Genomic DNA, 23,222 nt, shown 5'->3' with positions numbered 1-23,222 from the left:
TACTGAGCTAAAACCGTTATAACTTTGCAATATTTAACTAGATAAGTATTTCATACTTGCATTATTATGGATATTGCAGTTTGGGCATTCTCATTAGCTTCTGAGATATTCCATTTTTTGTCCAACACTAGATAAACTAGATGACCAGCATAATAGGAATCTTCTCTCTTTTCAGACAATAACTATGAAAATAATAAAATTAAATGTATTTACATATACTGTTTTCAAAAATGTCTGGTGCTATTGAGTTTACTGTAGTTGATATTTAGTGAAAAAAAATCTCTTGAAAAGTAAAAGTAAATTTTATGTATGGAACAGGAAATTTAGATATTTTATTACTGTAGATGAACTGAGTATGATATAATTGGAAGGAAAAGAAAGAAGGCCAAGAAAAATTAAATATTTTGTCTGTTTACAAACCAGTTAATTATACAAAGTATTGAAACTATACCAGTTTTAAAAAAAAAATCTCAAAGGTATGTATTTTCCCCCTTCTATCTTTTGCCTGGTAAATGCTATGTGGTAAACTATATAAATACCTGCTTTCATAAATTAATGGACCTTTTCCCTTCTTCTCTTGAACATGCTTATGAAGGCATCATTTTTGCAGGAGCCTAGAGTGTTGTGATTAGCTGCCATGTAGTTGTACATTATTTCAGAAGACATTGAAACCCCTCAGGGGGAAAAACTGAGAGGGTTGAGGTTCATTTGTGGCAAGTCCCACTTGAGTGCAGCATCTTGAAATAGCTTTTTGTTTTCAAATAGAGTATATTCCATATTTCAAACCGTACAGGTTTATCACACGTTCCCTGGGCTTGCCTTGTTTACAGATGGCTTGAATAAATTTTTCTGTCTTTCCTCAGCATTTGTACAGGGTGGTAGTAGTTAAAAGCCAGCCCTCATTTAACATGAAGATGTTTCTGCTTCACAGAATGTGAATTATCCAAATACAACAAATACAACAATGCTAGCATCCTTTCATTGTGAAGTTGGCTGTCTTACATCCCTTCACTGATGGTCAAAATAGTCCCTTTTGTGCTAAAAAGTCTTACATGTATTTAAAAAAGAAGTTTCTTGTATTTTGGGTGTGCCTGCTGAGAAAGACTGTAAATTGACTTTTAAGTATGGTATTTTATAACAATCCAAATTAAATAAAGGTTTTCATCCTGTGTGTGTAACACACTCCATATTGAAACAATTATCCATTTTAATCTCTTAAATAACTTCAGCTTTGGCATATTCTTCATGTTTCTTCTAGTGCCACACACAGATGCATTAGAAACGACCCAGAAATGAAAAATAACACATTATACTGAAGAACTGTGTATGTGTATATATATCACATATGTATATATATATGTGTATGTGTGTATATATGTGTGTAATAGCACCATTCTTAGAGGAAAGGCCATGGCCTTGGAAATGGAATGTGGGATTAAATTCTAAATTTGATACATAATAGTTGTGGGAACTTTGGCAAGGTCCTTAATTTCAATGGCCTCTGAATTTCAATCTCCTTATCTGTTAAAATAATAATAAAATAAGTACCCTGGAAAGTTGTTGAGAAAATTAAATGAGTTAACGTTGTAAAATACTTAGCTGCAAAGTAGGTGCTCAATAAATTAGTTAACTGTAGTATTTTAGTAATCATTCATTTTTAATGCTTTCCATTTGTGTTAATAAAACATGTTTATTGAAGTGCCTCAATTCATTGGGATAAAAAGCACAACACTTTTTTCTTCGAACAACTGCCATGCCACCCTAACCACTGTGCTGTATTGAACTTCCGTTTCCCTCTCTATAGCAGGTCCCTAAGTTAGATCTTGACCAGATCCTATATGATTTTTTTTGTTTGTTTGCTTTCTTTTAATTTAAGACCCGGTCCTGTTAATTTTAAAACCATAATCATGCATTACCAGATTTTTTTGCAGATTGCACATGCCTGTGGCCATGGTGGCATGGAGTAATGGGTGTGTTCTGTTTTTAATCACTTCCTTCCTCACTCTTCCCAGTGCATTCTCCCAAGCGCTAAGGCAAGGAAAAGGGCACATAAAAAGAGCAAAGTAGATGAGGATCCGGTCTTCTCTTTGGTTAGCCTGACTGACTGTTCTGTCTCATCTTGCTCTCTGAGTATCACAAGAATGGTGAGGGAAGGGGGCTGGCACCAACTTCCTCCACTGATGAAGGACTCAGTCCTGGACAGCATCGATAGGCGTTTGTAGTCCTTGAACAATTTAGCCACATCTTCAGATGGACTACCAGTGAGTGGCATTCATGCCATATCTCTCCTAGCCTCCCAAGCCATAGGGTCACCAGATTACACTAGATCCTAATGTCACTTACCCTCCAACACTAGTGCTCAGGTCTGCAGGCTTATTTGGAATCTATCCTCTTTACTTCTCAGGAGCACAGAATTTGATGAGGTGTTGTCATGACTCTTCCAAATGATATTCCCCTTATGTCATCTTTTTAACCTTGCTTAGAGAGCACTGGGACTGTTGAGCACATCACTAAATAGTCCTCCAAGTGGAAATCACTATATATGTCCCTTTTTTCAGGCACTTTCCTAATTAGGAGTTAATCTCTTGGCATTCTCCAGCCTTGGGAATAGCTTATTTCCACAAACCTTGCTTTCCACTAATGTCCAAAAGCTCTCTACCTTCTCAGTCATCTTATATTCACTGTGTGTGATGGTGTTGACGGGTAGGAGGACTGCTTTTCACTGATGTTCCCCAGATCTGTGGAGAGATGGTTGGAACCAGTTATTGGTAACTGTGAACTTAAATTGTAGGGTACTGCTTTATTTTGTCCTGAACTTTGGCACTTAACTTCCAGAGCATCAAGAAAAATACCTGTAAGCATTTTGTTAAACAGGTGGAATAATGGTAAAAGCAATATACTTGCAAATAGCTAATAATCTTGATAAGTAAGTAATTTGGAGAAAAACTGCTCTTGGCTCTTAGACCTTTTTAATAGACTAAAGTCTAAAGGAAATTGTGTCATATGCTCAGTGCATAATTTTTTAATCCTATAAAATTCTACTCTCTATAGTCAAAATGAATGAGTCCATTTGCTTACAATGGTGGGAGTGGCAATGAAGGAAAGGGAAAGGAACATGTTTATATGTTTATGGAGCAGCCTGTTTCAGGACTGATGTCTGCTGTCTTTGGTCATAATAAGTTGTCAATAATATTCCATACACTTTAGGACAAATACATAGATGTCAATTTTGAAATAGGTATTACTTACCCCTGTTTTAACTGAAGGTAATCCAAAAGATAAAACGTAAGGAGACTTATAGATAGATGAGTATATTTCTATTAAGCTTGAATCAAAAGGTAGCCCACCATGCTTCAAAGTACCTCTGGGGCTTCCCTGGTGGCGCAGTGGTTGAAAGTCCGCCTGCCGATGCAGGGGACACAGGTTCGTGCCCCGGTGCGGGAAGATCCCACATGCCGCGGAGCGGCTGGGCCCGTGAGCCATGGCCGCTGAGCCTGCGCGTCCGGAGCCTGTGCTCCGCAACGGGAGAGGCCACAACAGTGAGAGGCCCGCGTACCGCAAAAAAATTTTTAAAAAAGTACCTCTGGTTTTGAGGTAAATTTCTTACAACTCAGAATAAAACATACACATGCTCTGATTTACCGTTGTTTTTCCTGAACAAATTATCTCCACGGAAGCAAAGACTTGTGAATTTCTTGGTTAATTTATGCTTTTGTGTCCTAAGTAATGAGCTAAAGCCATACCTGTTTATTCATTTTCCTGCAGACGGCAGCCGGTGAGCCCTCCTCCACCTCCACGGCCGATTTCCCCACCCCATACTTACGGCTACATTTCAGGACCCCTTGTCTCAGATATGGATACGGATGCGCCAGAAGAGGAAGAAGACGAAGCCGACATGGAAGTAGCCAAGATGCAGACCAGAAGGCTTTTGTTACGCGGGCTTGAGCAGACCCCTGCCTCCAGTGTTGGGGACCTGGAGAGCTCTGTCACTGGGTCCATGATCAATGGCTGGGGCTCAGCCTCAGAGGAGGACAACATTTCCAGCGGACGCTCCAGTGTTAGTTCTTCTGACGGCTCCTTTTTCACTGATGCCGATTTTGCCCAGGCAGTGGCAGCAGCAGCAGAGTACGCTGGTCTGAAAGTGGCACGCCGCCAAATGCAGGATGCTGCTGGTAAGTCGTCCGCTTTTCTCCAAGCTGGGAAAGAAAATTTGATGTGCATTTGTCAGTTGCTGATTGGAGATCCATAATCGTATGTTGCTGATTATGGAGATCCATAATCTTATGTCCTATATGAAATGCAACTATTATTACTCTTTTTTTTTTTTTTTTTGGCTGCCTAAGGAAACCAAGGTCCAAGATGATGATGTAGCTTGCTTATTCCCTTTTTTATAACAGGCTTTTTAAATCTTCTATTTTATTTTTATTTAATAAATCCTGTGTAATGTGAGTGAAGCTACCTGAAAAGTCTTCATTTTTAAGATAGTCTTAGCAAATATATGTACAATTTCTTTTGGAATGTATATGGTCAATTAAATGAGGTTTGTGTTATATGTTTTTTTTAAGATGTAAAAAGTCACCAAAATAAAATTCATTGAGGTAGTTCTCTCATCCCATTTAATTAGAAAGTGTCTAGGAGAAATAGATAAATGTCCGGAGGGGACACTCAACCATTGGAAACTGGGCTGTTTCTCCTTAACCCCTATTCTCTTCATGCCCTCTCAATTAGAACACTCATTTAATTGAGAAGATATAAAGATGTTTGTACTATACACACATTTTCAAGCATAAGTATGTTCGATACTTAAAGTATACATTGTTAATCTAATAATTTGGAGAGCAAGTTAATCCAAACGCTTATGTATTTTTTCCATCTATTTTCCCTTTTCATTGCCAGTAGCCTGTTTTTAATTACTGTATATCCATTCTTATGTTTTAACACATTTTTACTTATCTCCCACTCCCAACTCTGTTTAGAAAGTAAATAATAGGAGAAAGAAAAAAAATTTTAATTTAAATCATACATTTATCACATGATTTTCATTTCTGTATAATGGAATATGTACATATATACATTCATATACATGTTGAGTGTATATATATTTCTGGTAACCAAGAAAATATGAATAGAATAAAAATAATGTGGTCAAAAGGAGAGCTATTTCTGAGAAAGACTATCACAACAAATCAATAATTGCTATTTTGTTCTATTTTTCTTAGTTTAATAACTATCACATTGGTAGTTTTCCATGTTCTCTTCAGATATTGGATTGGTCATTATTTCTTATCAGTGTAGAATATATTCAGAGAAAATTTAACTCACATCATAAAGTTTTCTTTTCCTATATATTATTTATCAAGAATGTGTTGCAGGAAAAAAGAATGTCTAATATCTCTCAAACTATTATCATAGAATGCATACTTATTTCAGCCAGCCCTATACTTTATGATATTCAACCAAATTTCCTTTTTCTCTCCTAGTTGCTTCTGGGTATAATAAAATAAGTATGCAAACATATCTATCATTCCTAATAAATAAATAACATTTAACTTTATATATAGCTTTTGTTTCTCCTTATTTTTTAATCTTCTGTAAAAATATAAATAAATAAGTGAAATTAAGCATCTCAAACTACTGCTTTCAGATTGCATTAAGCGTGTGTTTCAGTTCATTAAATCAACAAGACATAGAAATAATGTCGAAAATGCATCTGCGAAGGACCTTATGCCTTAGGGTCTATGAGCAGTAGATGGCCTTACACAATAGAATGAGTAATGGGTTCAGTCTCAGCCCTAATTCTCTTTTCATGGATATGTAACTTTAATTGTAATAGTCTCCATCATAGCTAAAAAGAGTTTGGTTTAATATTTTATTGTACTGTAATTTAGTGGCTCTTCTGGTTTTCGTTCGGTTCATAATTATAATGAACTAAACAGGCATTGGACTCTGCTTATTAAAGTGTTCTTTTCAGGAGAGGGTGCTGCTTATCATATGACTTGAAGTTAATATGAATGAATAATCCAATCACATTGCTTCTCACTTGGCTGCATTAATGTCTTTTACTTAATATGCTTCCGTTAGCACATTTAAATGTGTTGATTTTACTATATGTGGCTTCTTCTGTTTATAGCCAAAACACATATTGTCTAGGTCTCTCTGAGGTTTCTTGTAGTACAACAGAAAGTTCTGGATTTGAATCTCTGGAATTTCAAGGAACCAAAATAACAAAGGTCAAGTGTAGGGCCAATAGATCTCCACTGCCATTATGGATTAAATATTTTGTGCTGTTGTAATATGTCTCTGTAAGAAAAAGCCAGAGAATTGGAGAGCACCGCAGTGCACCATGTCTGATTAGCAGAGTCATTTATCACCTGTGAATATTGTCCCTCTAAAATCAAATAACCGAAAACAACTAACTATACCATCACCAAAAAATATAAAAGTCTCTGGAGGGGGTCACTTTAAATATCCATAACCAGCAAATAAATATCTTGTGAGAGAAAAGGGGTGTGAGCAATTTTTGGCAGGTCTGAATACGTGAGCTAGCTTAATTCCAGGCCACCTTAAGAGAAAATACCTGAGAATGTATTAAGATACTAGGAATCTGTCTTCAAAGAATAGCACAAATATATTTAATTAAAATAAGGGATGTATTTTGTACTGTTCATTCTTAGAATATGAATTTCTTAAGGGCCCTGGCTATTCCTTTTGAGAAAGCAACAGACATTGGATATATTATGTAAAAATTTAATTAACATTTTTGTTTAATCATAACACTTTAGTGAAGGTAGATGCAACAGTCAAAATGCTTTTCTTTAATAAATAGGTATCAGAATAAAGGTACCATGGTTAAAAAAAAGAGCCTGAAAATGCTTTTAGGGTATTTTTTCCAGTGGATAGCTCAAGCAGAATAAGAAGAATCCTATTGTTTACTAGAATAGTTTATTTAAGCTTCTTTTTTTAATTAGGGATGTTTATAGTTTTAGTGTTTTATTTTGATTATTAGTGTTAAATTAAATTAAACTTTATTGGTGAGTTTGGCTCTGATATTTTTCCGCAGGCCGCCGACATTTTCATGCATCCCAGTGTCCTAGACCCACAAGTCCTGTTTCCACAGACAGCAACATGAGTGCTGCGGTAGTACAGAAGGCCAGACCAGCCAAGAAACAAAAACACCAGCCAGGACATCTGCGCAGAGAAGCCTACACAGATGGTAAGTCCATTGAAACGGATGGAAACATCTATGAATCTCTCCTCTTTACCCTGGCTCCCCAGGACTTGAAAATGCATCCACTGACATTAGAAATTACATTAAAAATTCATTAAACAGTAAGCCTCATATTACTTATAGGAATGATTGACTTCCATATCTTGTCAGGCATCTCAAGTCCCTGAAGTTTTCTAGTAAGTAGGTTATTTCAGAAAGTAAAACAATGTATAATACTTTTAATATTCTTAAAAGGTTATTATATAGTCTTAAACAAATAGACATTATTGTAGTTGAAGTCATGGCATAGGGTTAACCTTCACCACATTCACTGATAACTCTTCCGAAATGTCCTCACTTTTTTTCCTGGTGAATTTTGCATTCAAATAGAAGACAATAAGCTCATTTGAACATAAATTCTAACTATAGTGATGATATGAACAGTTAGTCTGTGCCGCAAAAGGCAAATCGAATCATCTTCCTTCATGCCTTCACATACAGTATCCATTCTCACCAAAGAAGTAAGGCTTGTATTCTCCAGGGAGCACAGGAGAATACCGCAAACATTGTGATGTTGTCTAGAGAAAGCCTTTAATGAAAGTGCCTCAGGTGGCCCGGCATTTATTAAACTGCCACCTTCTCGTTTTATAAAACAACCCCAAGGGCTTTGTTGGAAATTCACGTAAGATAAATTCTCTCAGACTCACCCATCTTGTCAAGTTTGCTGAACCTGCTAAAGGGTTGGGGGGAGAAGATTGTCACAGGCGCTGTTCCCCAACCTGATAGAACCTTCATTACCAGTCAGCAATGTTTCGCAAAGGGCATCATTTTCCATTACCATATGAAAGACCAATGTTATAGATCCTTATCCAAGGTTACAAGGAAGGTTTTCTGAGGCACTTCTCTGATTCCTGCCACTTGACAGAAAAAATTTAATACAAAGCTCACAGCATGATGAGCACAAGTAATTTTGCAATGAGTGGCTGTCCATGCTATTATCTATACTTTATTCGGAGTATTTTCTCTCACTAGCATCTATCTGATATTAGACTACATTAAATACTGGCATGACACAGCGCACCTGGGCCTCCTGGATCCTGCCCAGGACTCTTTTGTCAGCGAAACTGAGCTGTCAGAATATTATCCGGTTTTGAAGGGTTATTATAGTGGCTTTGTGCATGTTTCCCTCTGTGAAGGGACAAACGCTAGGTGTAAATCCCCAAACTCTATTGGCAGTTTTACATTTATGGGATCCCTATAATGGCATCTTACAAGTTTTATAGCTCTTCTATCAGTTTTTATTATCTAGAAGAGAGTGCTCCTAAGAGAAAACTGGTCAAACATCAAACCTTGATGTAAATACATCTAGGTTGAATACATCAGGGAAAAAACCTAGCCTAAAGGTTTGTGTAGCTCTTTCTACCTCTTATTTATACTTGTTTCAAGGGGCTTCTGGCATTGAGTGATGCTTTTTAAAATGCTTTAAAACTAACACGGTATTGTGAAGCAATTATACTCCAATAAAAAAAAATGCTTTAAATAATGTAAACATGCCAGTTAAAGGGCATAGTGTTGCAGTTACAAATTACACTGTGCTTGAAAATTGTGATCTATATTTATTGCCCCACGTTCTGTAGTACTTATTTCAGTGTGTTTAATAATTAAATATAAATTCTAACTAATCCCTGAATAACAGCTATTAAATTGAATGATGAAGCAACCAAGTTATATTTTTAAGTTAATTTCAGAAATACCAAAGAAATATGTTAAAATATTTGAAAGCGAAAAAGTTAATAAGAAATATTATTTAAATTTCTGAATGTTCATTTCACAAGTGATTATGCAGAGTAGTCATAATATATACCACAATGTAGAAGCCAGTAATTATTTTCTCTAAGTCAGAGAAATAGACAAAATTGAGATACAACTAAAGCTGTTTTTTAAATACTAGCTTTACCTTCCTTTTAGCATTTTGATAACCAACTGTCTTTTAGTTATGTTTACTGTACTAATAAGTCTTGAATATAATTCTGGATGCTTTCTGATTCGGTAACGAAAAAAATAACAAAGCTGTGTGTTATTTTATACATTTCCATAATGCATATTGATGAACCAAAATCATTTAAATGCAGATACTTCTTAATGCACCCAATAAAAGAAATGCACATACTCTTGATAGTACTGATTATAGCATGGAAACAAACATCATTTTATCAGAAATCACTTTCTCATTTTTTGAAAAAACTATTTACAGTTCATTCATGAAGAAACTCAATTGCAGATACAATTTGTACAGTTATTAAAGAAAGAGAGAGAGGGAAGGGAAAGAAAGAATTTAAAGAGCTGCCGATTGTGAAAATGAGAATTAAATATATTAGTAAGACCTGGAGGGTTCTTTCGTTTTTGCTTTTTATGATTAAAATACATCAACTGTGATGGATGAGTTTGATTATTGTCAATAGACTTCTTATGTGAGCTATTTTCAGCCTATGGTATGTCAGTCGAGTGTGCAGCATCTTTACTTTGTAAATTTTGTTCAAATTATCAGTTTCCTATGCAGAATTTTTGTAAATTCTATAAGGAGAGATAAAGAGTGGCTGGGTCTCAAATGATAAAGAATAATTTGTGATGATCCTTGTCAGTCAGCTCTGATTAGTTTTCTAGGGCTGTCCTAAGAAAGTACCAGAAACTAGGTGACTTAAACAACAGAAATTTATTTCCTCACAGTTCTGGAGGCTAAAAGTCCAAGATCACGGTGTAGGCAGGGTTGGTGTCTTCTGAAGCCTCTCTTCTTGGCTTGTAGATGACCACCTTCTCCCTGTGTCTTCACTTGGTCTTCCCTCAGTGAATGTATGTGCCCTCTTCTTACAAGGACACCAGTCAGGTTAGATTAGGGCCTACCCTAAGGACCTCATTTTAATTTAGTTACCTCTTTAAAGACCCTGTCGTCAAATACAAGTCACATTCTGAGGCACTGGGGATGAGGACTTCAACATGTGAATTTCGGAGGGGACACAATTCAGCCCATAACAGCCCACAAGCCCCTAATCCATGGCACTGTGCCATACCTTGTTTGCAGGTAAATGCTGGGTCTCATAAACACTCAGGGAGTACTCATTGCAAAGCAGAAGGCTGCATGCTATTGACACACTGACAGGCAGAATCCAACTCTTTATTTATTTCATATTTGCCACTTCCAAGTTTAACCCAGATGAAGGGTAGGATTAAAATATATGAATATTTATCAGTCAGACTTTTATCGAGTTAAAGCCAAGCATAAGTGCATTTCTAGGACCTTCTAATTGATTCTTTCCATTGCTTTTCAACCCCTTCTGAAGCATTTACATACTTGATTTAAAAACCAAATCTACATTATTTCTCCAGCTCTACTTTTCATAAATTATAAATTCACCACCCTCTTTGGAATGATGCTGTTTTGACTTGATATATCATTAATTACAAGGTCTGGGAATTTAAGTAGTTAAGTAAATAGAGTGCTGGATCTCCATAGTGAGTTAACGCTGGCAGAATTGTCTCCATGTGTATGTTCTTACGTATTACTTTACATGCATTATATTGGTATTTAGACAGTCTTGTATAAAGAATGGTGTTTATATGATTGTATAAAGAAAGAGACTATACATATATATGAGTTCCATAATCCCATTTGTTAAACCCAATTTTAGCTATTAGGGGTATGAACTGGATGAAAGTACTATTTATCACTTTATGAAATATAGAATTGTTTACACTATGATAATCCCTGATTTGACTCAGGGATTTTACAATACCTAAAAAAGAATTTATTTGGTAATCTGTTTATATTAAGAAATTACGCCCACCAGCATTCCCCTCTGTCACTTATATACAGTGGCAATTATATGCAGGAAGTTAGAACTCTTAGAAGTATCATTGGATTCTCTTCTCTTTTTCTACCTGTATTATAGATACAGGTGTATCTATATACCTATATAGAGCATCCAGTAATAGATTTTGTCTCGAGAGTTATAGATTCCCAAGGCTTTGTATGATCTTATGATAGTGATAATCATCAGCTTTGCGATCCAATAAGCCCAGACATTTTACGATTTGATGATAGTGGCAGTCATCAGCTTCCTGATAAGCTGTGTTTGCAATCAGTTTGAGTTTGTAGCAAGCAGATAGTGCAGAAATGAGCCTGCAGTCATTCATTCGCTCTGCTTCCAGGTATGTTCTGAATTAGGCTTTTCTCCTCGCATTGTCAGTCCCAGGCTAAGTCTGAACTTAGAACAGCTCAGCCTTGGGCCTCTTGGCTTTAAGCCACTCACTACAATCTGTCTTCTAACTCTTTGGTTGTTTTTAATAAACAAGCAGCAGATGAGGGAGAATATCATGATAGTACTTTTTTTTAAGTGTTGTTTTAAAAAAATTTGTTAAAGTCGTAAAGGAGGAAAATCAACACTAGTGACAACGGCAATTTATGTTGTAAGACAAAAAAATCTTTTGATTTTCCCAGATTCTTGGGAAAATTAATGCTATGGACTGTACTTTGGCCCCCATTTTATTTTTATTATTATTTAAAAAAAAATTTTTGTGGTACGCGGCCCTCTCACTGCTGTGGCCTCTCCCATTGCGGGGCACAGGCTCCGGACGCGCAGGTTCAGCGGCCATGGCTCACGGGCCCAGCTGCTCCGCGGCACCTGGGATCTTCCCGGACCGGGGCACGAACCCGTGTCCCCTGCATCGGCAGGCAGACTCTCAACCACTGTGCCACCAGGGAAGCCCATGGCCCCCATTTTAGATAAAAAGTATTGAGGCCGTTTACATGAAAAGGAGAACGTGGTGAGCTGTGAGAACTAACAACAACAACAAAATGCAAGTTACAGTCTGACCACTTTTAATAATGGAGTCCTAAGTAAAACAGCTGGTAGTAAGTTGGTACCTCAAGCTTTCTGCTTTCAAAAACCAATACAACAAATTCTAATGCCTTAGTTATATAGCACATAAGGTCAAAAGAAAATTAGTTTTTAAAAATTCATATCTACTTAGGGAACAAAAGAAAAGGATTAATTATTTTTTAAAAAAATACTAGATTAAAACTGATGCTTCCTAGAACCCTTAATTTGCTATTATATTAAGAACTTTCAAGGCACAATTTTAATATTCAAGAGTTTATTATGCTGGTATATGTAAATGATAGTCAGTGGACCATTGCTAATGACAGTAAAATATCTGGAAATAACCTAAATATTCCTCTGTAGGGATTGATATGAATAATGATATATTCATAAAACAGAACATTATACAAACTTTTCATAAAAAGAGGTAACTATATGTACACATATGAAAAATGTATACAACTACACAGGTGAAAAAAGTGCAATCCCTTTTATGTTACTAAGAAAGAAAGACTGTCACATTCTGATGGGCAGACAGCCACTCTACACAATCCCAGATGTGGCCATTTTACATAGTTCCTAATGTGAATGGTGTTCCCTGGAGTTTTGCAACTTGGCAGCCCTGCTTTAGATGCATAAATAATTTCTGGAATGATCTATAAAAACCTATTCAAACTGATTACCTCTGCACCAATACTGAGGATTTGAAATGAAGGTGGGGAGGTATAAAGGATTGTATTTCCTAGTCTTTATGTACTTTTGAATTTTTACCATGTGAGTGTATATTTTTTGTGGAAAATCTTAATGTTAAGTTTGTAATAACTACGCATTTAATACATGTTCTGTACATGTTTTAGTTGCCTTATTCTATCACACAGACATTTCTCTGCAAATATGGAAACATTACCATTTCTAAAGTCATGACGAAAAAAACTATGCTGATAATTCCCAAATCTCTGTGTCTCTGGTTTTGACCTCCCTTGAAATTCAGATTTTATGTACAACAACCTGCTGGACATCTCTATCTGGATACTTAAAAAGCTCCTCCTATTTACTTTTCTAGAATGGAACTCACGTTCTTCCCTTGCAAACCATCTCTTCCTCACCCCTATATTCCTCATCTTCAGAGATGTTTCTCTCATTCCTCTAGTCAACTATGGCAAAAATCCTAAAAGTTATCTAATGGATAGTCTTCCCCTACTATATTCAATTGATCATTAAATAATACTGATTTTTCTTCCTTTTACTTTCTCAAACATATCTACTCTCCATCTGAACAGGCAACAATACAATTCTATCTCCTATCATTACTTACTGAGCTATTAAAATAACTTCTTGGCCTCCTGGATTCAAGACTTTCCTTTTAATCCATCCTCCAGACTACACCAGAACAGCCTAAAACTAGAAGCTATTCATATTCTTCTATTAACTTTCCAGCTATTACTAGGTTATTTACTTCTTTTCCCTGGAGTATGTACATAGGAGTCATTTTTAAAAAATAACACCACTTAAAGGAAATGAATTTTCTAGAAATCAAATTTTATGCCTACTTTTATCTTTAAGTATGTCTATAATAGAAGTTGAATTATATATAATATCCAATTATATGTAATATATTAATATATAATTATAGATATAGATTAAATTATATTTATACTAGTGATCATCTTGTTTAAAATCTGTGGGTGCATATACAAAGTGGAGAGATCCCATCAGTGAATGGTAGATTGTGAACATGCGATAGAATGAAATAGTAGTATAAACAACACTGAACCGAAAATTAAGAATTTGGGGGCATTAGTCCTGGTTCTGATCATATTTACCTTTAAGACTGGAAAACAACTTAAGATCTATGTGTTTGAGTTTCCCTATCTACAAAATGAGAAAGGATTCAGGGTGGATTAGGGATGGCAAATAGGTCTCAACTCAAGTGCCAGCCTCAGTCAATTTGAAGTGATTGCCTTAAGTGTAAGGGTATCCATCTGGAATCAGCAACATTACGCTGAAATCAATTGGGAAAATCTGCCGTGGTTGCAGTAGAGAAAGTTATGGCATACATACCCACCATGGTAGCCATCCCAAGACCAGATAACCTCTAAGTCCCAGCTCTATGATTTAATATTCCTGTGCTAGATAAAAATGAGAGTACATTAAAATTGTTGGTCATCTTATTCCTTGGTTGCCTTCAGTTGTTCCAGTTCATTTAAGATATATTATCTCACAGTTGAATGTGACTCTAATGGCAATGCTAATGTTGACAACTTTATAAGTGGCAAACTTTTACAGTATTTTAAATATTTCTTTTTAGATCTTCCACCTCCTCCTGTGCCACCTCCTGCTATAAAGTCACCCACTGCCCAATCCAAGGCACAGCTGGAGGTACGACCTGTAATGGTGCCAAAACTCCCTTCCATAGAAACGAGAACAGACAGATCATCAGAGAGAAAAGGAGGCAGTTACAAGGGGAGAGAAGTATTGGATGGAAGACAAGTTGCTGAAATGCGACCAAATCCAGGTGACCCCAGAGAAGCACAGGAACAGCAAAATGATGGGAAAGGACGAGGAAACAAGGCAGCAAAACGAGACCTTCCACCAGCAAAGACTCATCTCATCCAAGGTACTGATTTAGTCAAGCAGCCAATAAATATAGGTTGAACATGTTTGCATGGTACTCTGCTAGGTTCTTTAGGATCCTGTGCAAAGGGTGAGATTTAGAAATTTGCTCTCTGTTGGAGGAGACAGGCATGCTCCCAGATAATTTGAATACAGTTAATTCTAATACATGACATATGCAAGTCTTCCTTGGAGAGGTGCCAACTGAGTTGAATTTTAAAGGAAAGCATGATTTCCACAAGTTAAACAGGGAGAAGGGGATATCTGGCAAAGGAAATTAGTGGTGAAAAAGTATGAAAGTGGGAAAATGAATGTTTGGTGAATACTTATTTACAGTTTGGCTGGAGAATTAGAATTAGATACTTGGGGCCAGGGACAAATGGTAAAAGATAACAGCTAGAAAGGTGGTTTAGCCTGACTGGGAAGGCAGGGAATACTATTCTGAAGAGTCTGGGATTTATGATATGGGCAGTGATGAGCCAGCCAAAAATCTGATCAAGAAATTACATAATCAGATTTGTGTTTTAAAAAAATAACTGACAGCACTCTACAGTGAAGGAAGAGTTGGGTAGCTGAAAGTATCAGAACATTGCAAAATAATCTAGGTATAAAATATGAAAGCACTGAATTAAAACAGTTATGCAAATTAAAAGGAGAAACAAGCTACATAGGCATTTCAGAGGTAGACCTTATAGGACTTGGTGACTAATTGAATGTAAAAAGGTAAAATGAACTAATGGAGTAAAAGAAAAGTTACTCAGATGTTAACTAGATGGCTCTCTATGACTAGTGGAACATAATTGTATTAGCCAATGTAAAGAAGAATGGGGAAAAGGGTAAAAGTCTTGTGGAAAATAACTTCAGTTATGAATGGATTAAGGTACTGACAAGAACACAGATATGAAGAAAATCAATAAGAACTTAGAGAACTAAGTTTAAAGATCAGGAGAAAGGTTGTAGGTAGGGAGTGGATTTTAGAACCAGCAACACAGAGGTGAAAATTGTTTGAATTACAAAAGCTAAATTATTTTGCAGTGAGTGATACGGTAGATAATGTTTAACAATCAGTTCTCTGGAAAGAAAACAAAACAAACCTCCAGTTTGTAGCCATTTGCTTACTTCTGTTGTGTAATTACTCCCAAAATGGCTAGTTTCAAGCTACTAATATGAAATCAGTGTATGTGGAGTTGGGAGGAGACGAGTACAGTGAGCTCTTATGAGAACAAGTGAGCTCTCTCCAACACACCACAGTCAGAGATGATTGTATTTAAAGGTTACCCATGGGGAGAGGGAAAGGGGGAGGGGCAGGATAGGAATGGGGAATAAAGAGGTACAGACTACTATGTATAAAATAACTAAGCTACAAGAATATATTGTACAGCACAGAGAATATAGCCATTACTTTAAATAGAGCCTAATCTATAAAAATATTGAATCACTCCTTTGTGCATCTGAAACTAATATAATGTTATAAGTCAACTACACTTCAATAAAAATACATACATATATACATACTTACATGTTCGGCAGAGGGACATTCTATATAGAAACTGAGGTGGATCTACCCAGTGATATAAAATAATCAAGCTATCCAAGCTAGAAATAATAGTATCCTAAAAAGAATGGAGATAGAAATTTTAAGATAGGAAGGAGTATAAAATGCCACAGAAGTGAAAGGTGGGTGTGAATGGGGATGAGGGTGAGAGAATGGGTGGAGGACACACAGATTTTACAAAATGTTTTTTGTGGGTTGTATTTAAAAGAACTGTTTTTAGTGGAGTAGTCAGAATAGAATCCTGCCTGTAGGAGGCTGGAAAGTGAATGGAAGTTGTGGAAGGGGGTGATGAGTATGGGCTCTTCGCAGAAGGTTGGGAAGGAGAAGAGAGGTCGAGGTAGGCTTTGACAGGAAGGCAGAATCTGTGAAAATGTTTTAGGATAGTGTATTTGAACATTATTATAGCATAAGGAGAAGAAACTATTTAGGCAGAAGAGATACAAGAAAAGGAAGGTGATTGATGAAGGAATCAGGAAAGAATGATGGGGAAATGAATCTTAGAAGGCTGTAAGTGCACTTTAACTACAACTGTATTTTCAAAGCTGTACTTTGGTAAGATTAGACATCAATCTATTGTTCTATTTACTATGGGCATCTGGTCATTAGCAACTTCCTTTCAATATGGAAGACAGTTTCACTTTGTTCTGTGACAGAAGCCTGAATCCCTCATCCAGGCATGGACTCAGCCGTGAAATGATGGTAACACTGTGCATTCCTATGTGACCGCAGAGTACTTGGTGACATCACCACAATCTGAAGTCTGAAAAACTGCTTATTTTTGTCAGTTAAGCCAAAGGTGATCTGAACTTTTAACTTTGTGTGATTATACTCCAAGTAGTGATTCATAAATTATGAAATTTATGTCTGGCTGAAAGTGCAGACCAATTTGCTGCTCACAGGCAACCTTCCTCCAAAGTAAGCTCAATTCTTCAGGAGAAAATTTTACAACTCGGAAAGATCTTGGTGTATGCATAATTAGAACAAAGAGATGAAATTATGTGTCTTTTAATTATCATTTCTGTACATTGCTATAATTTTAACCTTCATAATTCAAGTTACATTATTTATAATAAAAGAGGCTCCCTGATTTACATGTGTAACAAATGGTTATTTTTAATTAAGGAGAGTGGTCTTCTAGACTTCAGGGTCTGATATTTTTGCTGACATTTACCTCAGTTAGTTCAGTTTATTTCTACATATATCAAACATCTACTGTGTTATTAAGCATTGTACTAGTTCTGCGATTTTTGCGGAAGCATGAACCTTGACCTCAAGGAGCTTATAGTCAGAGAGGGAGACAGGTATCTATAGATTCACAGGTACACTCATATTTTTTTTTTTACCATCCTTATTGGAGTATAATTGCTTTACAATGTTGTGTTAGTTTCTGCTGTATAACAAAGTGAATCAGCTATACGTATACATATATCCCAATATCTCCTCCCTCTTGCGTCTCCCTCCCACCCTCCCTATCCCACCCTTCTAGGTGGACACGGAGCACTGAGCTGATCTCCCTGTGTTATGCGGCTGCTTCCCACTAGCTATCTATTTTACGTTTGGTAGTGTATATATGGGCATGCCACTCTCTCACTTCATCCCAGCTTACCCTTCCCCCTCCCTGTGTCCTCAAGTCCATTCTCTGCATCTGCGTCTTTATTCCTGTCCTGCCCCTAGGTTCTTCAAAACCATTTTTTTTTTTAGATTCCATATATATGTGTTAGCATACAGTGTTTGTTTTTCTCTTTCTGACTTACTTCACTCTGTATGACAGTCTCTAGGTCCATCCACCTCACTACAAATAACTCAATTTTGTTTCTTTTTATGGCTGAGTAATATTGCATTGTATATATTTGCCAGGTCTTCTTTATTCAGTCATCTGTCTATGGACACTTAGGTGCTTCCATGTCCTGGCTATTGTAAATACAGCTGCAATGAACATTGTGGTACATGACTCTTTTTGAATTATGGTTTTCTCAGGGTATATGCCCAGTTAATGTTTATGGTGCTCTGATACTTGAGAGTCCAGAGAAGAGAAAATTAGCCCAGTCTTGGGGGAGATGGAATATAAAGAAAGACTTCTTGATCTTTCCTGGTGGAAATGACCCATAAGCTGAGTGTCCAAGATGGGTGGAATTTAGCTTAAGTAAGAAGAGTGGATAGATTGTTCTGGCAGAGAAAGTCAGCATGAAAGGTTGAGGTACATTGAAGAGGCTGTAAGAAATTCAGTATTACTAGACATTAAACATGGTAAAGTGGTAAAAATGAAGCTCTTGCATTAAACGTAAGCTTAAATCAGAGAGAGCCTGTAGTTACTATAAAAGGAAGGTGGCTGAGTAAGCCAGTTTAGAGGGAAATAACTTAAGAAGCAGAGACCTGTTAGAAGATATTTTCAACCCCCAGAAGAGATTAGAGAATATAAACCAAGCTGTGGGAGCAGGGATGAGTGAGTGGGAAAATTCAGGAAACTTCTTAGAGTTAAAATCATCCTTACATGTTATGTAGTTGAATGTGTGGAAAAGATACATTTTAAGGGTTATGGGAAGGTTTGTTGGAAGGGAGGGAAGATCCTGAAATAATTCCAGTTTTCTGTCTTAGGTATCTTAATGATGAGTGATGTCATTGGCTACATTAGGGAATACAGAGAGGGAAGAAATCTCAGAGAAGTGATGAAGTCAATGTTCAACATGTGGAGTTTGAGGGACCCTCAAGAGGGAAGTGTTCAACCAGGCAGAGTTCAGGAAATATAAATTAATAACTCATCATGATGAGTTAAAAGTTAAGCCACTCATTCATTCAATCAGCATACTTACTGATGGCCTATTCTATGTCAAACTGAGAGTGTATCAGTACACAAAGCAGAGAAAAATATCTGCCCTCATGCAGCTGTATTCTAGAAAAGTTTACAGTATGAGAGAATGGATGAAATCACCCAGGGTGAGTGGAGAAAAAGGTTTTTCTGTACACACACACACGTGTGCACGTGCGCACGCTGGACCAAAAGCAGAAACCTGCAGGAAGGGCATCAACATCAACATTCTGTGGGCATAAGAAGAACCCACAGAAGATTGGCCAGGAAGGAAGGAGGGATATAGGAGCTAAGAGAGTAGTCATGTTTAAATTGATAGTGGTTTTCAGATGAAAGGCAGTGAGAAGTCCAGAGACGTAAGGGCTGAAACATGATTAGCACTATCAAAGTCAACAGTGAATTTTCTCAGTTTCCTTGTAGTAATGTGGGCATAAGTAGATTTCAGTGGGATACAAAGTGAATGGGAGTTGTGATGACCAATATTGAGTCCAGGTTGCTTTTCAAGAAGCTTTGCTAAGCAATCAGTAGATAAAGTATTGATTTATGTAGAGCACAGACTTAGGGGAAAGCTTTTAGCAAATGAGATATTTTGTCATAATGTAGTTTGTCAAAAACTAAATTCAGTAGAAGAAGGTGGATGAAACAGGGACTGAAGACGAAGGTCACAGAGGACCAAGTGCCGTGAAGCTAGGGTGCAGGTGTAGTGGTCCACATGGACTGTGAAACCCCAGAGAGTCAGAAGTCTGCGTCAGGAACTAAAGTTGTGATGAATAGAACAGGAAAAAGGTATCATCAGGGTGGACTACACAGGCTACGTAACTCGACTGCTTGGCCCTCACAAGAGGAGGGTGTTTTTTGTGGAGGAGCAGTGATTTAGAGCTGGTGTTAGTGAGCTAAAGGCAAACCTTCCTCCTTCCACTGCAGGGAACTGCAGTGGAAACTTTAGGGGAAATCAGATTTCATTCAGGTAATGTGGGCCGTAGAGGAAGCTTTTAGAGGAGGAAAACAAAAGGGCATGAGGAAGAGGTTTTGTTTTGCTTTTTTTTTTTATGTGTTTGGTGTCCAAAGGGTAGAATGGATAGGCTTTGGAGAGAAGTGAGCAGTCGGAAGATGCATCAATAGATGCAGCACCAAATTTAAAGCAGTATGGAGACAGAAATTCAGGAGACAGTACTTAACTGGAGTGGCTTGTTTGTTTATTTATTTATTTATTGGCTGCATTGGGTCTTGTTGCTGCATGCAGGCTTTCCCTCTAGGCGAGCAGGGGCTAGCCTTCATTGCGGTGCACAAGCTTCTCATTGCAGTGGCTTCTCTTGCTGCGGAGCACAGGCTCTAGGCACGTGGGCTTCAGTAGTTGTGGCACTCGGGCTCAGTAGTTGTGGTTCACGGGCTCTAGAGCACAGGCTCAGTAGTTGTGGCGCACAGGCTTAGTTGCTCCGCGGCATGTGGGGTCTTCCCGAACAAGGGATTGAACCCGTGTCCCCTGCATTGGCAGGCGGATTCTTAACCACTGCGCTACCAGGGAGGTCCCCTGGAGTGGCTTGTTTTTTGAAGCTAGCAATGATGTCAGGCTTTTGAGAATCAGGGTTTCACAATTTAAAATATGATGTTGAAATGGTAGTTGGCGTCTAGGAAGTGAATCCGGGCTTGGCTCTGTTTTGGTGATTCGAGAAGACTGGGCTTTTTTTCTATCAATGTCTTATAATTCCTTCATAATTTACATAGGGACATATTACAATGTCTCACTTGTTTTCACATCAACACTAGCAGCTCCTCTGAGTGTAGATACTATTATCACTTTTTTAGAAAAGTTGAAACTAAGGCCTAAAATAATGGGAGATCACATGGTTAAGGATAGAACTGGAAGCCATGTCTGACTCCAGGTTTGGGTTCCCTCTTTTAAGGATGTTGATCTCAAGTGAATTTGAGGTAGACAAGAGCTTATGAGTAGAGTCAACAAAAATCCCAACCACTACTAGGAAAACAGCAAGGTTGTTATTTTCATTTTCAAAAGACATTGCTGCCTTGTTCATTACTGTTATAAAACGTCCTCATTTATTCCTCAGAAACACTGATGTTTCCCCATTCAGAATTACAGACACAAGTGATACATTATACAATGAAATGTACAGTGGTGTTCATACGCACTTATTATATTTCATTACACAGAGGATATTCTACCTTACTGTAGACCTACTTTTCCGACATCAAATAATCCCAGAGATCCTAGTTCTTCAAGCTCAATGTCATCAAGAGGATCAGGAAGCAGACAAAGAGAACAAGCAAATGTAGGTCGAAGAAATATTGCAGAAATGCAAGTTCTTGGAGGATATGAAAGAGAAGATAATAATGAAGAATTAGAGGTATCTATAATTTTTTTCAAGTTTCCCAACATTAGACTAGTTTTTATATCAGTCTCAAAGTTAAAAACATCATCAGTCTACAGAAATGTTACTGTTTCATCACAAACCCTGTCACTGATGCCAGCAACTGAAATTCTGAGAATTTGATGATTTTTTTGAAATGTGTTCCAAAGTTTTAAATGGTAATAACAGCTTCTTTTTAGGTCTTAGGGTTCCTATTTATCTGTAGCTATTCACATAGGAAATATATATGGCAAAAATGTTGTTAGGATATAAGAACTGTTGATCTAGATAATTATGATTCATAATACTACAGTAGGTTATAAAAACCCAATAAAGTGACAGAGTTATCAGGTGTGAGTGCGGGTGTTTTGCCTGCGTTACCTGCCACCCTAGTGATCACTGGAGTTAATCAGGATGACCTGGCCAACTCGTTCATCTTCAGTCTTTTGAAAATGGGAACCTGATACTTGACACTGACCTTCCCAATCTTCTTGAGTCAAAGATACACTCCTTTGTTGGAATCTATAGGTAGTGTTTTAAGATAGAGTTGGCAGTAAATCACATCATATTATAAAATCATCTCCTGTTTTTAAGATTGTGTTTTCATCATTTAATAAAAAAATAAGCTGGGGACAAATTTATCTTACAAATATATTTAATCTCAAGCAGATTGTTTAAGTTGAGTGTTAAACTAAACCTTTTTATAATAGAAGATGAAAAATTATAATTAATTATGTCAAATTGAATTTTCTATAATGCCCAATATATCAATATTTTGATTTTGAGGTTTGGAATAAGAAGGCTTTCCTGGGCTTCCCTGGTGGCACAGTGGTTGAGAGTCCGCCTGCCGATGCAGGGGACACGGGTTCGTGCCCCGGTCCGGGAAAGATCCCACATGCCGCGGAGCGGCTGGGCCCGTGAGCCATGGCTGCTGAGCCTGTGCGTCCGGAGGCTGTGCTCCACAACGGGAGAGGCCACAACAGTGAGAGGCCTGCGTACCGCCAAAAAAAAAAAAAAAAAAAAAAAGGCTTTCCTTTTGCAAATGCTGTTAGAAAAGTTATTTTTTAGGTTTTTGGTTGTTTTTCTTTAGAAGAGCCCTTTTGGGGAAAAAAGTCATCATAGACAACCTACTACTTAAAACCAATAAAAATTGAGCTATAATGTTGAGTTGAGGCTGGGGGAGTAAAGAACCTGGCCTCTTCCTTCTCCTCTCACCCTGTGCCACACCTGCCAACACCCAGACACTGTGTGGAACACAGTTTAGGACTTGTTAGAGAACTATGAGATTTGCTATCAAAACCAGCTAAAATTGACAAATTAATATGTTGCCATGAGCACTTTCTAGTGTAGCTAGTGAATGAATGAAGAAACACAAATTATAAGAATAAAAGCATATAAATAAATATGAAATAGGACAATACTCTAAGATTTATTTTAAAATTTAACAAGAACTGATCTCTTACAGGAAACTGAAAGCTGAAGACAACCAGAGAGGCTTGTGGGATCTAATGTGAAAGTTATCACTCAAGATGCCTCGTGTCTGATGACATATGACGCCAGATAAAATGTTCAGTGCAATCAGAGTGTACAAATTGTCGTTTTTATTCCTCTTATTGGAATACCATTTTTTTTTAAAGTTTATTGGGGTTTTATTGTTGTTGTTTGATCCCTATCCTTACGAAGAACCTCCCTATTCCCCTCACTGTTGGAACAAATCATTACACCTTGCTTCCAGCAAGGGAAGTATTTGACTTCTTGCTTCAGTCATCAGCCAGCAGGAGAGAACAAAACAGTTCTT

At 37.2% G+C, this 23,222-nt stretch overlaps 1 protein-coding gene across 1 annotated transcript in view; it reads left to right on the top strand.

Moving 5' to 3' along the window:
- The window catches only part of ROBO1 (roundabout guidance receptor 1), a gene marked incomplete at its 5' end in the record, with an annotated part of 763,721 nt that extends 740,737 nt beyond the window's left edge, over nucleotides 1-22,984 (top strand). The window contains 5 exons of the mRNA XM_082840323.1: nucleotides 3,766-4,172; nucleotides 7,061-7,213; nucleotides 14,393-14,701; nucleotides 21,228-21,421; nucleotides 22,890-22,984. Coding sequence (XP_082696449.1) covers nucleotides 3,766-4,172; nucleotides 7,061-7,213; nucleotides 14,393-14,701; nucleotides 21,228-21,421; nucleotides 22,890-22,904 — 1,078 coding nt within the window. The 3' untranslated portion in view covers nucleotides 22,905-22,984. The remainder of the gene's footprint in view (nucleotides 1-3,765; nucleotides 4,173-7,060; nucleotides 7,214-14,392; nucleotides 14,702-21,227; nucleotides 21,422-22,889) is intronic.
- Nucleotides 22,985-23,222: the final 238 nt, after the last annotated feature.

The sequence above is a fragment of the Leucopleurus acutus genome (assembly GCF_964270905.1).
Source record: "Leucopleurus acutus genome assembly, chromosome: 5".
Taxonomy (NCBI): Eukaryota; Metazoa; Chordata; class Mammalia; order Artiodactyla; family Delphinidae; genus Leucopleurus; species Leucopleurus acutus.
The sequence above is the reverse complement of the archived record's forward strand: the minus strand, read 5'-3'. Positions and strand labels throughout refer to the sequence as shown.